Raw genomic sequence first — 15,440 nt, 5'->3', positions numbered from 1 at the left:
TGAAAGGGGCTCTGATTGATTAGGCAGCCATGTTTTACCTTGATTGTACAACGCAATCATAAAGCAATGTTTTAGAAATAAATTGGCCACCAAGTCTTGGGGTGTGACTTACTGCAAGGGTCAATAAACATGTCAGCAGGAAAACTGCTAATGTGGTTTATTTGAACATGCAAAGCAGCACATGTCACATGTGATGGGAAATAAATACTCACAACTGAATGATTAATAGCACTCTAATCGAAATAACATTGAGCACAAAGTGTACGAGAAGCCCAGTTTTATGAACTGACAACTAAAATATACACAAACCAATCACAATCTTTTTATATTTTCTGTATTTTGCGAGAGCAGCTTGCACAATTAGTGCATCAATGTCACGAGGAGCAGGCGTGTTTGTACTGTTCACATATGTGGGTGCAAAGGAAGATCAATGCATTGTCCCACGGCAGAAGGAAAACCAGTCGACATTCATTTCAACGTGATTTTACCTGAACTGTGAGGGTTAAAAGATATTGAAGATTGATGAACATCCAGATGTCGCCGACATTGTTTTTGATGCTTATTGTGGTTACAGGAACCTTCTTCCACCTATTTGATGTTCAGTTACTTTTAAGTCTTCAAATACAATATTTCAAAGCTGAACTTTTAGGGAACAACCAGAGAAAAATGTCCTGACTTCAGCCAAGTGGTCGCCTCAAGGCACAGTCTTTGGTTCAAAGAGGGATCTTTACGATCCTGTTTTATAAAATCAAAGAAGGTAGAAGAATGCAGAGATGTAGAAACACACACACAAATCAAATGACTAGACATCACAGCGCGTGTCACTCTGTGTTTGCCATCCTCTGGATTAGTGATTTGTCCAGTGTGTGCGTTCACCTACAGTCATCTGGGATTGACTCCAACATCCAATATTTAAGGTGAATGGATGGATGGATTTCTGAGTATAGACGGTGTAAAGGAATGAGCTTCAAGTAGAGTCTCACTTAAACACACATACATGTGATCTGCATGTATGACAGGTTGTACTTACTGTCCATGTGACCTGGATTTCTGTGGGACTCAGGACAACTGGGTTGTGCAAACGGACTATAACCTCGCCGAGCTCCTTCTGCACATGCCTGTGGTCGACGCCCTGAGCAGGAGGGCTTATATCTACCAGAAGAAAACAAAAGGGTCAAGTAAAAAAAATGCACAAAGGAAAGTCAAATCTTTCTTCTTGGTTTCTCAGAGTTCACACCGTGCTACACAATACATCCTAATTGATCACCTCCAGGAGTGAGAACATTAAAAAAGGACTGAATAGACCAATCAAATCTAACAAAGACTAGTACACTTGGTGAACACTACTTCATTGAAAAGGAGCAACGTCACCTGCATTAATGACCCCATTTAATTTTCTATTCTGACTCTTGTCAGTTATGGGAAAAAAAGGCAGACTTGAGAGTTCTTTGAATACAGTTTGTGTCTTGTCTGTACTCATGGGGCTGCGACTCAACGTCAGCAGTGAACTCTGAACACGCGGCTCATATTGGAAGGAAGATGAATGGACATCATGTGTTTCAAGTTAAAAGATATAAAAACTCCACAGTATGTGATTCTGAGTGTGGGTGAAGCAGTGCACTTTTTAAGTTATTGAGTGAGGAAAAGCAAAAAAAAAGAAAATCTGATATAACTTGAGGAGGAAATGTTTTTTTTTTTTTTAAAGCCTCATTTGGACAACGACATGCAGTCATAAATCACACGCCATACTAATAGGGCAAGATGGGCAAAACACAGTTAAATAGAAGTGAAAAATCAATTTGTCATCAATGCACGTCATTGCCATTAAACACATCTATATATCATCCTGAGACCTTCATTTCACCATGAAAGAGATATGCTGCAATTCAAATTCACTCTGCTCTTTTTTTTTAAAATGTGTTTGGCTCACATTCGACAGGGCTTGGCCAAATGTTGTGTTTCATTTCTTTGCTGAAGCCTTATCATATCAATGCAATCAGAAGGCTGCGGTCTGTCTAGAGCTGTAATCAGATCTTCTCTGGCTTTGGAGACTGTCATTTTCTCCCGTTATGATCATTAACATAGCAGGGATAGCACTAACACTGTTAGCTCTTCCAAAAGTAGACATGCTTATTCTACATAATTGCTTAAGTATAGCTTTAATGAGCCGGGCTGAGATGAGATATTTGACCCTTGGATAGCTCAGCAGTGTTTTAGTGGAGCTGTTCCATTAAGAATGCTGAGAGAAGCTTTTAGGTATCGAACAGAGCATAATTATGTTTTGACATCAGTAAACACACAAAAAAAAAAAAAAAAAGCCTCACAACGAATACAGTGCTCGTCTCAGATCCAGTAGTGAGTCTGTATGTCGTAAACCCTGCTCGGTTATATCATTGTTATGCACGTCACCTTGAGTTCTGACAGGTTCAGACATGGGGCTCGGATCGCTCAGACCCTGACTGTTCACAGCTCGGACCATGAACAGGTAGATGGTGTTGGGGCGGAGACCTTTCACGGTATACTGCGTGGTTTTGATGTGGTCTGCCACAGTTTGCCAGCTGTTGCTCACTGATTGACTGTATTAAAAAAGAGAGAGGGGGAGATTTTAATTGATAGTTTACATATACCACATAGACTAGGCTTTAAATCTGAAGATAAAACTAACCTGAAGGCTTCAATGACGAAGGAGGAGACAGGAGACGCTCCCACCATCCCCGGCTGCCAGGACAAAGAGACGCTGTTTTTCGTCACGTCGGTGACTTGGGGTTTGGACGGCGGGCCCGGAAGTTCATTGTCATCGTGGGTCTTCGTCACCATCACTCCACCTGCTTCTGAGTGTATGGGGGACGGATCCATTAATTTGACGATTTCTCGTGAACTTGAGGATAAAATACATGTGAGAAATGTGGCAGTCTTCCTTCCACTTACCTTTGACTTCCAGGAAAGCACTCCATGATGTTTCACCACTGGAGCTGGTCGCCACACAGGTGTAGATCCCAGAGTCTGAAAGCTGGTACACAGTAGAAAACACACAATATAAATAAAAAAGGAGCTTCCTAATGACTCATCTGATAACTCTATCAGAGAGAGGATTGTTTTATTTCAGCGAGCCCCAACAGCAGTGTCGGTTGAATATACGAGGGCTTATGTTTGGGGGAAGGCCGCCCTGAGCTCGGCGAGCGTCATTTGTGCGTGCCTCAAAGTGCTGACGCTAATTTCCTAATGAATTCCATTTTCTACTCACCACCCTTCCATCACTTTTCCACCCCCCCTCCTTATTTCCCCACTGTCCCTCGGACCACAACAAAGCCAGGCTAATTAATTTAAGGTGGGCTGCGAGGACACCCTGGCCCGATGACAGCTGGCTTGTCTCTCCATCCCTCTTAGGAACTTTGGTTGTTTGTTGGTTTTTGTCCCCGTGCCTCGCTTCCATTTATTAAATAACATGTCAGTGGTCGGTAGCTTTGTCAAGCGTAATAGGTATTCCACTGAGGCCGCAGAGTGGGGAAAGGAAGACATGAGCCTTTTAAATTTAATCTCCTCTAATGTGCGTAAACTGTGTGTGTACGTGTGTGTGTGTGTGTGTGTGTGTAGTCCTATAGTCTACAGCTGGCGTCCATCCAGTTCTACACAGCTGAGCCCAGTCAGAGCTGCCATGTCACTAAGTAATACCACGAAACAGTTTTTAAAAAATCAATAATGTTTGTTCATCTTTTTAATGCATTATGGTTCTTCTTGCTCAATCTTTAAAATATACTGAAGCTATCCCACAGTCTTAGTCGCTCACAGCTGGACAAACAAAAACTGGAGGCTAGTATCTATGTGGAAATTCAGCGGGAGCTCAGAAAACAGAGGATATGGCAACCGATAGAAAAAAAAAGAGTAAACAAATAGTGTGAGAAATGAAACAGACTTGAGATGATTCACCTTGATGCTTTTGATCTGCAGGCTGCCCAGTTCTTGGAGGGACATGCGAGGGTCCTTTCCCAGCAAGCTGATCCCGTCCTTCAGCCAGCTGATGGAGGGGATGGGGTCTCCTGATGCCTGACACTTCAGCAGAGCGACACTGTCCACCACCAGGGTCTGATTGGACGGGCCTTGGCGAATAATAGGTGGAGGCCTGTCCGTAAGCACTGAGGTACAAAGAGCACAAACATTATCATCCGTAGCCCAGCGGAATGACGTTGTTCCCATGACAGTCTCTAAACCCGAGTGACAGCATCGGTGATAAAACGCAGCGGGACTGGATGTGGGTGTCTCTCATAAAGTGGACCAGCTTCCCTGCAGGTCTCGTAACTGCCACAGAACAATGAGCGTGTCCTGTATTTCCAGGAAGCACCAGAACAGCTGAGTCGTGTTTTTTGAGTTTCATTGATGTGGCGCAAGGATGCTTCCCGTTACTGCCTGGGCAGTCTTATTTTTATACTGTACTCTGGACTCTGCGGCACAGTTTGGTGGTGAGACTCTGGAAGAGTGACTCAGTGTGGTTCAGATCAAATCTTCATTACGTGCAGTTTGGGACACAATAAAAGGTGAATTTGAAATTGTAAATGTTGGTGAAACCACCTTGTGGTACTTATGTGAGCTATAAGTACTCTAGAACAGGACAAATCTTTACAATAAAATAAGAAAATGTGAGGGAAGAACTCCCTTTTTATATTTTACCCTGATGGATGTTGATATTCTGTTGAACCCCATTCATATGAGAGAATTCATTTCTTATTATGTGCCAAAAAGCCTGTGGGTTGCTTCTGTGAAATAGTCCATGTGTCAGAGGTGATCTGTGAGAGATTTAGCAGTGTAGCAGTTTATATATTTAGAGTTGAATAATGTGGAGTCCCCCTGGCATCTCAGAACCCACATTAATTAGAAAGTATGGATTAATGATGTCAGACCTGCGGGGGCTAATTACCAAGTCTACCTCGGTAACCTTTTAACACATTATCACACCCTCACTTCCACCCCTATTTTCTCTCTCGCAGTTACGTCTGACAAAAGGAAGCGATTCAAGGTAATTCACGTTTGCTGTGTTACACTCGCCCCTTGCTTGAGGTCACCAGGGATAGTAGAGCAGAAATCTGATATAACATCCACCACAAGCAAGATGTGCTGGAGTTCATTAATTTTACTTATTTGTTTTTAGTCCTCTGTGAGGTGGAAATAAGGGCAAGTGTGGTCATATTAATCAGAAGAAACCCTGAAACTAAGCCAACAGACGACTGAACACATTTGCACTGAGCCTGGAAACCTTTGTCGTGTACTTCATCTTGTGTTTTAATGAATTTCATTCTCTCTTAAACAGTCGGCTTCTGTAAATCCAGTTCTGACAAACGCGTGTGATGAATGTGTCAGGGGCGTGCGGTGGGAGTGACAAAGGGAGGAGGCCGATGGAGGCCGACAGAGGCCTTGGCTCTCTGGATCAGGAATTTCTCATTACAGATCTCCTTGAACTCTTCATACTGTTGGCGGGACCTGGGGCAGTAAATCACAAAAAGAGCGCAGCAGGTGTAACCATGACCTCACCCTGCACCTTCTTTTTTTTTTATTGAAGGGGGGCTTTTTTCCTCTTTTTGTCTGAGGTGTTCCATTTGGTTTACATTCAGTTTGTGACACATTCTGGCAAACAACAGTCAGACAGATGTGAATGCAAAAGACCCCCCCCCAAAAAAAACACAGTTATATGTACACAAGAACAAAACAAGCCTCAATTTGATCATGCAGAACTGAGCCACTGTCGTTGCTGTGTCTATGTTGCCCCAAAACGATATAATGAACTTTGCCTTCCTGGGCTGTCCACCTTTCTGCCGTTCATTAATGGCTGCAGGCTGCAGGCTGCCATCAGGCTGTGTAGGTCGACTGCATTACCGCAACCCAGAAAACATTCATGTCTTCATTTGTCAGACCGAGCCAACTAAGTTGTGCACACATTTAGTATTTTTTGCTGTTTCCAGAGTCAACAGCCACGTCACCACATCACTGGAGTGTCATATGTTCAGGACGGCAACAGGAAAACAGGATTTCAGCTGAAATTTCAGGGTCTTTGAGACAAAGACCTCAAGCTGAAGGTTTTTGAGCTATTTCCACCAATAGTAGCTATATTCTGTAGAAGAACAAGTCCACACTTTCTCACATCATGAACTCCCACAATGCAACAGTCTTCAACCTTCAATGATCAACACGGCTTTGATTTGAATTCTGCTGAGTTCACAGCACAGTTTCTGTGTATATTTGCTGAGAAGAGTCAAGTCCTCAAGAACAAGTATTGATTGGGTTAAAATTTGCCACTTACATCATATTCATTTAATGTAATTAAAATCTAATAGTAATAATAGCTTCCTATTGATACATTAACAATGCCTTTCTTTGCTGGGCTATTTCTGATTTAAATTACATAACTATAGTGCAATTGATTAAGAAAAGTGCATAAATGAACAATTTCACAGTAGCAATTGTGCTGTAAAGCTCTTTGATTCAATAGCAAGAAATGATGTGTCTTTTTAAAAACATTTTTTATATTCCAACATCACACAAGTCTAACAAGCCAAAGGCAATATGTCGTGAAATGAAACGAGCATTCTCACTGATCGAAATCGTTCATTCTCAGCCAATCACTGAATATTTGACTAATTCTTTGTACAACACGATTAATATCCTGTTGTGAGCCAGATAGTAGCGGAGCATTTGATTCCGATACGATTCTACAGTAATCTGACCTCATCTTTGCTGAAAGCGATAAAATGTAGGTACCTCACGTTCCACAAAAATGACCCTTTTCAATTTCAAATGGGAAACATCCAGATTGAATTGCTTCCCCTGTATGATTAAAGTTTCTTCACCTCCACCTCACCACCCTGCTCTGTACCTCACTGACTGTAAAAACGTTTTAAATCCTTTAAAATATAGTGTGGCACTTTCAGATGAAATCTTTAAGAAACATATATATGATACTTGTTTTGAGCAAATACATATTCTATTATTGCTATCTATGTAACTTATTCACAGGTCTTCAAAGCAAACACAGTCTCAGCCTGAATACATAGTTTTCTAAAAAGTCGTAGCTTCACTCAAATCCGGTGTGTTATTATTGCAGATATTTGAAGGACAAACCAATTTTGCTCCTACATCAGACAAAACAGAAGGAGAAGTGCTCCCGTGGTGCTTTTAATCTTTCTGCTTCAGGTACTTGAGCAGACATATGGATGGCCGTCTATCTTGCCATCACAACAGCTGAGCAGATTAGATGCTCCCACGCCTCGTACGGCCGCATATTTCATTTCACGGAACGCTATTGTCACTCACTTGTTCAATCTCCTTCTCCATGTCTATTTCTCTTCCTCGCTCCCTTCCACACATACTCGTGCCTCACTCGCTCACTCGCTCACTCAAACGCTGACCATTAAACTTGAAGGAACTCAAGGGCAACGCTTAATTTCCTTTGCAAAAGGGAGAGAATACATTTTTTATGAAATCGTGTCAGTATAAAGGAAACAAAATGCAGAGAGCAAAAACACACTGACTGAAGGTCATGGGTATAGTGGCATCTCTCAAATGAAAGTTGGATTTCATCTTGCTTGTGAAATAACTAAAATGTCATCAGTAATTGTTGCACCTACTGTGTACTTTCAAAAGTGTTAAAGGTCAGACTTTCGCTTAAATTGAAAAAGGGAAAAAAAAAAACGGATCTTGCCGAGAACTCGGTAGAAATATCAGTTTGTTGACGTTCTACCAACTGCGCCACACACGCAGTTGGTGCAGCGGTGTGCTGGCACGGCAGAAGTTACACGTCAGTTTTCCCCCTCACCATCTGTGACCTCCAGTTGAGCCTTGGCGAGGATGCTGCCGGCAACGGTCAGCGCCTGGCAAATGTAGTAGCCGGCATCTGCCCGCTGCACAGATGAGATGGTCAGGTCTCCGCTGGGCGACACCGAAAAGCGACTGTTGGGCTGCTGGGGTTGGTTGGGAAAGAGCAAATTCTGCAGGAAGTGGAACAAACAAGCCAATTAGTGGGAACATGGAACCAGTACAACCTGGAAGGATTACAAACAGACTCTCACACTCACCAGCACCAGACACTCTCTCTCTCTCTCTCACACTCCAGGATGGGACTATTAGTAGCAACCGTCTGAACAATTCAGTCTAGCACTTGGTAAACCAACCTCACAAAGTGCACCAGTATACAGTTTGATAGTTTGGTTTCAAACCCGTCCTGAAGCCAAACCAAAGACTCCACTTTGTTCGGAAGGAAACTTCTGCTCTGCTTGGCTCCGTGACTACTTTCCATACTGCTTCACTTCCAAGTTCCCATCTCACAGGAGCTGAACTTACACTACGATGTTCTCTGAGCCAATCTGCGTATTTCACGTAGTGCAACGCCTCAACATGTTACTGTGAAGACTTTATTCATCACCTTGACTGAACACTGTTTTATGTTTGTTTGTCCGGCAGATCCAAGCAAATATATCAGCTGGATTTAATTACACAGAATCACTTTGATGCAACAAATGATGTACTTTTATTTTATATTAGGCCCTACCAATCTCCAGCGAGATGCACACTCCATTACACTCAAGTGTGAAAAAGAAGCCTTTATGACGCCTAATTACTTGACTTAATTAGCTTTAATTTGTTCTCTCAACAAATACTTTCATATTGTACAAACATCAGCGGCATTAAAGTAGAGAATACATTAATAAACACAGGGACATGAAGACAAGTGGCGAGATGGTTGGGGTGAGCGAGTGTTTTTGCGTTCATCCAAAAAGCCTCATCTTTATTGACAACGTGACACACACTCCGGATACACCGTAATACGTTACTCAGCAGCACTGACTCATATTACTGGGGAAGTGCGGCATCAAAACAAACAAAATGTGTGAACATGTAGGCATGTGTCTCACTTCTGTTCACCCCTTTTGGGAAACTTTGTTGTAATTGCCTGCCTGCAGGCAGTGTGTGTATACCAGTGCATTTGAGTTGGTGTGTGCATGCGTTTCAACCTCAGCCAGGGCTGAATCATATCTCCGGCTCATCTACAAGCCCCAACAGGCTCCTAATTGGCACTGTTGTTGACCGTGGCGAGGACACCCAGGTATTTGAATGGGCTATCTGCTTGAGTGAGGGATAGGATCACTCTTATCAGCTCTGGGTCACAGAAAACCGATTAGCACTTTGCCAGGCACACTGTCGTTTGGCGGCTCCCGAGAACAAAGGTGCATCTGTGTGTCTGTAGTAAAGATACTGAAGACAGATAGTGTAGTTTGAAGTGCTCTCAATGTGTGTGTGCATGCATGTGTGTGTGTGTGTGTGAGAGAGAATCATAACCACAAAGCAATTGTGCATACAGCCATAGAGAGCCAAACAAAATACAAAGTGTGGATATCATGACACACATAGTAGATACTAAAAGCTGCCTGAGAGAACAATACTTTTTCATATGGAAGACGTGATGAAAAACACAACAGTTCCCCACTGACACCATGCGACTGTTAGCACGTACCTGACTCCCCTCCTTCTGCCAGAAGACTGCCGGCTGAGGATTTCCTTTGGTTTCACACGGGAAGCTGGCTGTGCGGCCTTGTGACACAATTTGGTCCCTTGGACGGACGACAAACTGGGGCGCAGCTGAAGTCAAAGAGTCAGAACCGCAGTGTTAGGAGACCGGCTTCGTACGTCGAGCGGCAGGTCTCAGGAGTTCAAGCAAAAGGCGAGCAATATACACCACGGTCAAATCAAAACGGGAGTGCCGTACAGAGCTTCCATGCAGGATTAAATCTTTCTTTTTGCTCTGAACACCAGTAGATATAACGATTATCACTGCCATGGTAACCCAATTGGCCATTCATTCAGGTGAGGCTGAAGCTGAATGAATGACAGTCACACTGGCATTCACACAAAGAAGCGCCTCAGTCACAAAGGCGTTCAGATTTGGGACAACACAGAGGCACACCCATGCCCTGAACACATCCAGAACTATGGTAGAGACAGGTACAGACATAGAGGGTGACTGGTGTCTGACTTTCAATATGTAAGATTCATTCTGCATCAGGATGCATCTCAATATAAAAGTCAACATCTGCAGTGGGTTGATACAACTTGTGATCAGAAAGAGAGTGAGAGACATAAAAGGCTGTTTCTCTGTTTACCACACTTCAACCCAGCGCCTCTCCATCAAAGAGTGAAGAGGGCCGGGAAAAGCTATCAAGCTTTAAAATCTGAGTGCGAAGCTCTCCCAGTCGATATTCACGACTCTATCAGCGGCCAGACAAGTCGTCACGCCGTCACAGGCGGGACGGAGTGAGATGTTTCTGACTGACAACTTGACGGATCGGCTTCGATAATAAAGAGAGAAAATTACATCCAACTTCTTTTGATGTGCAGTGCTGCTCGTTTTTAATCCCTGACCATTCCATGAAGCCCAGATAAGGAGAGATTAGTGAGATTTCCTGACAACTTTTCCTGGCACAGAACAAGAAAAGTATGATAATTGGATTATTAATATTGGTTTTTTTTTAACAGGCACATCTCTTTTTATTCACTTTCTTCATAATGAAAAAAAAAAGGAAAAAGCAATTTTAACATTTTTTTAAAATGAAATTGGGGCCAAGAAATATTAGAATACTATTAGATGTAGTATTTTTGATTGCCATGACTTACAAGCTAAAATAATAAAGAACAAAATAAAAATGGCTTGAAATCAGTCCATATATGATCAATAAAACTGGAAGAGTTTAAATAAAAGTCCTACTTTTCAAAAAATAAATAATATATGCTGTGACGAGAACACACATATTCTGATATTCTCTGTAGAGCATTTAGGTCTGAATATTACCCCGAGGTAATATAGTGGATGTAAAGCCTGCGTCTGTTTGTTCTACTGCCAGTGGTGGTCATGGAGTCCCATGTTGACTACTGCCATGTTTGCCAAGATAAGACATCAGCAACACGTCCCTAACAGGAGGTAACGTCGTTCCTGCAGAGATAATGAAAGTCAACAGATTAAAGAGTCGGTGTTGTAACCCCTTTTAAAGTGCACACAATGAGCTGTGGGGAACATTCCCTATGGCAAACAAGAAAAGAAGAAATAAAACGTCCTTTACGGATTGTTGTAACATATTTACAATCTTTCTGTTTCTTTGGATTTTTTTTGTAAGACCTTTAACTGATAAGCCAGCTGGTTCCAGTGAGGCCAAACTCTTCCCATTTGGCGGGTTTCTCCATGTAATCCCTTTTTGGGGGGGGTTGTGTATTTGTCAAAGATACACACAGTTGGTGATGGTACAGATGGCAGCAGATTTACTGCCGTTCTCATTTGGCCTTCTGCAGCTTGGGTATCTTGTGGCTCTCACAATGCTGGGCGCTGATACAGAGCTCCTAAATCACACTCTGGCAGGAACACATCCTTCATCCCTTTTTCATCCTCTCCTCTCCTCTGTTCCACAAGCCGCATCCCCAACTACTCACTAAAAATATGCTTTCCGGTCTTAAAGGGTGCCCATCCCATCGGTAGCCATGTCATTTCTCACGTCGTCTCCATTAACGACTCACCCTACTTCACGCACGCTCTTGTTGTGCACACAAGCTCAGAGACATTTATAGAATATGATTCACTCTTTGTTTTTAATCAATATTTATAACTCTGAGTACTGTCAAAATGTCCAGAATCATGTGAATGTTTTGCAGTTTTTTTTAATGGCTTCTTGCTTATGGTAATTGTTTGCAGCTGGGTGTAAAAAAAAAAAAAAAAAAAAAGAAAGAGATGTTGTTCAGCAATATTTCACAATTTGCAATAAAAATGACCGTTAATTGGTTTGTACACCCGTTTTGGAAGAGCTGCATCAGGTTGTTTGCAAGAGAAATGGTATTTTGATCAATCAAGAGTAAATTCTCTATGTTGCCGGTCGGTTTAAATAGATCACCCAACAACAGCGTGTAACAACACATACATCAACCTTCTATATTTGAATATAGTGTTATTCATATAGTAACATCGGTGTATGCCTAAATCCTGATGTCCTTGGAGATAATACCAAATAATCTGTCATTATTATTTGTGGCTGATTGAAGTCGAACAGCAACGGCATTGGTGACCTGCAGACTCAACTCTGCTGTGCTCATCCCACAAATGCACCACTATAACAAATGAGACACTATTTAAAAGGAAAATGATCAGACTTTCTACTAATAAGGCCTCATGCCAAGAAGCATTGTGGCAACAAAGAAACACATTTCCTTCCTTTCTGTGCATATTTTAGAACTTATATTAAATCTGTATTGCAACCACTACTCTTTCTAACTTGAAAATTATGTTTGCAAATGAATAAAGTTCTTGTTTAAAATCTAACGGATTGATTTGAATCTGTGACAATGGCACTCTCGGGTTCACGAATCAAACTTTGAGGTAAATCAAGAGGAGGTCTCGTGGCTCAGCTCAATACTAACTAAGCCTGGCCCTGGATATATTCAGAAAGCTTTAATGACATGTGAGAAGCTCCTTCCTGTCTCCTCCAAAGGAAACACACGATCAGGAGCCCATATTTAATTCATGACAGGTCACATCTGTCTGGTGTGGAGAGGGCTCGGGATAGAACAGGAGTCGGGGTGAAAGAACAAATGGACAAAAAAGACAGAGCTCCATTCAAAACACTTTGGCACAAATATTTCTTTCTCCTTGAGAAATTCCACGTTCAGTCATATTTTATTCAGAAGTTGACAGCAATTACTGCCTCTTCCCAAAGGCAGATTGAATGGGTAATTTCCTCCATCTTCTTGAAAGCTGACAGTTTGACAATCGTAGAGCAGCCACTGCTGTTTTGGCAACCAAAGTCCTGCTACTGTGTTTTTCTTCTGCCAGTCAAGTCTGTCTTGACACACACTTCTGCCACTCTTTGTCCTGCTGCACGTTTTCTCCTCGCTGCATTCTTTCAATTCCTCCTCCCTGCTCTCAAATACACCCCCCCTCTCAGGATGCCCATTTCAAATTAATCTTTATAAAAAAACAAAAAAACCAATCTCAGATTCAGTTCTAACTTGACCTGCTGTTATCTAGAGGGAAATGATAGAAGATTCCTAGCTCCCGGTTGTGGGGCTCAGGCAGAAGGAAGCTCATCCAAAACTAACAGATCTCTTCCGGGCGTTCCAGAAATCCACAGATGGCCACAAGACTTGCAAGTTAAACACGTCCTGGACCATATGAGACGACAATGTCTGACATTGTTCGAATGCCAGTGTGCTCAGTCATTGTAAAGGTCCATGTGTGGAATCGAAACAGCTTTCGGTTTGGACCAGCGTAGTGACGTGAACCTAAAGGTGCAGCAGAGCAGTGCGGTGCTGGACGCTACGACACGTCAACTAGCAGTTTACATTAGTGCTAAGAGATTAAAAAAACACAACTCTGAATCTACAACAAGCACTAGCAGATGGTGGCTGAAGTGAAGATCTGGGAGAGGAGTGAGGAAAGGAATTGTGGCGTCTATAGGAAGAAAACTTCAGGGCTTTTCAGAAAACATCAAACGGGCTTTCTTGGTTAACGACCAACTTGGCACCGTGTTTTATAAAACAACTTTAATCCTCTATTTGTTTTGTTGAATGTACTGAAGCACGTCCTTTTAAAACTTAAGCGTATTAAAATTAAGTATCTTAAAAATTAAGTCTTAATATTTTATTATCCAGTCTGTAGGTATAGAGACAAATCAACAGCCTGATAGAGACTGGATATTCCCTTTGAAGACACACAGACACACTCTGCCAATTGATTGACTTTGTTAGTAGTTAAGGCCAAGCTGCAAAGTTTATGTTTGCCGACAAGAATTCAGAGAAAAGGCAATTTGATGCAACATCAAACGTGTTAGTTGGGTACAGTAACATTAAAGCCACGGTAATTGATTGTCAAGCAGTCAAACGCAGTGGTGTGTATGGAGAAGGCATGCAGGATGGGGTCAAATCAGAAGGATGGGTACTTACCAACAGGGCGAGCTGGAGACACAACAATGGTGGAGTGGATACACACACAAAAAACCAAAAAAAGACAGACAAACAAATAAAACAGAAAGAGGAACAGAACACAAATAATAAAATAAGACAAAGGAAATCAAAATCAGAATGAATGACATGTGTTGGGGCCAACACATTTCCGGCACAGTGTCAGCAGAACAGAGAGGCTGCAGAAGCCATTGTTTTTGTTTCTTTTAGTGTGTGTGAGCGCAAAGCGTCAGTGAAAATCTGGAGAGATCGCCCACTAGTGGTCAGAAGTATAACGTTGCTGTAAAATTCCGGCAAGGCCCATTGTTTGTACTCTAGATTATCAAATAATGCACTGGAAACTCTCTGTCTGCAATTAATGAAATCTACACTTCTATGGGTGGAGTTTGTAAGAGCAAGGTGACTCTGAGGAGAATGAGAGAGAAAGAGAGAGAGAGAGAGAGAGAGAGAGAGATAGGGAGGGAGAAAGCAAGAGGGCTTGGGAGAGAGAGCGCAAATAATACTGAGGTGACGTCAGCATTTAGGCCACATTGACAGACTATCTTTGAAAACAGTGACTCTTAAAAGACGGTTCACGAGGACAGTCTACTCCCAGTGTCTCTTCTGTGTAACTTTGTGTCCCGTAGAGAATTAAAACACTAAGATGTTGCTGTCACACATCTACCTTCAATAAGATGTACCCAGTCATCACCTACAAACCTTGTTTGACCTCCCTCTGGCCCCACATGTTGCTCTAAAGCACTCCGCAGAGACTCCAAACGCTTAGGAGGATGAGGAGTGGTGGAATGAGGAGAAATTATAGCTACAATGTTTTTATTAACCTCACAAATCCCAGGTGTGGCGCATGGCGGCGTGCACCAGTAATCTGTGAAATGGCTTTGCTGACTGGGTGGTTGCAGAGCGGACGTTAGCATGGCTGGCAGACCGCCGCCATGGGGGAGGGGTCATGTGGCAACTCTGCATTGGAAAAAGGTAAATAAACAGATTCCTAGACTGTCTATGCCTCTATTGTCTGTGTCTCGCAGCATCCTGCAGGTCTTTATGGAAGTGACTGCCAGTCTAAGAATAAAGATTGTGGTGTATGACGTCTCTGTGTGCAGCTGAGTGCCATTAGACGTATAGGAAACAGAAAACCACGTTTCATACCTCTGACTGTGAGCGTGGCGGAGGCCTCCAGTTTGCCGACACGGTTCTCTGCCACGCAGGTGAACGTACCCTCGTCGTTCACGGAGGCCTTCTTGACTCTGAGCACATAGTCATCCTTGTCGTACTTGATCTCGTACCTGCAATGGAAAAGAAACAGAACTGTTCATCCATCCGTCCGTCCATGCAGACAGGTGTCTGCTTCTTGTGCTTGATTGTGTTGCGCCCATAAACCGCCTTGCTGTGAAGCATTTCAACCATCTGAATCAATATCAAGTGAGGTTGAGGAGTCACTAATTTCAGTTTTATTGCACTCATCA

General features: G+C 42.6%; 1 protein-coding gene across 1 annotated transcript in view; it reads right to left on the bottom strand.

Annotated features, from left to right (window-relative positions):
- robo2 (roundabout, axon guidance receptor, homolog 2) overlaps positions 1-15,440 on the bottom strand; it is a gene marked incomplete at its 3' end in the record, with an annotated part of 197,516 nt that overhangs the window by 73,656 nt on the left and 108,420 nt on the right. The window contains exons 6-14 of the mRNA XM_080511287.1: positions 15,124-15,260; positions 13,960-13,971; positions 9,497-9,621; positions 7,802-7,973; positions 3,928-4,133; positions 2,929-3,010; positions 2,666-2,831; positions 2,410-2,576; positions 1,031-1,152 (exon numbers count right to left, since the gene is read on the bottom strand). Of these exons, the coding sequence (XP_080367413.1) occupies positions 1,031-1,152; positions 2,410-2,576; positions 2,666-2,831; positions 2,929-3,010; positions 3,928-4,133; positions 7,802-7,973; positions 9,497-9,621; positions 13,960-13,971; positions 15,124-15,260 (1,189 nt within the window). The remainder of the gene's footprint in view (positions 1-1,030; positions 1,153-2,409; positions 2,577-2,665; positions 2,832-2,928; positions 3,011-3,927; positions 4,134-7,801; positions 7,974-9,496; positions 9,622-13,959; positions 13,972-15,123; positions 15,261-15,440) is intronic.

The sequence above is a fragment of the Blennius ocellaris genome (genome assembly GCF_963422515.1).
Source record: "Blennius ocellaris genome assembly, chromosome: 2".
NCBI classification, from domain to species: Eukaryota; Metazoa; Chordata; class Actinopteri; order Blenniiformes; family Blenniidae; genus Blennius; species Blennius ocellaris.
This window is presented reverse-complemented; position numbering and strand designations above follow the sequence as displayed.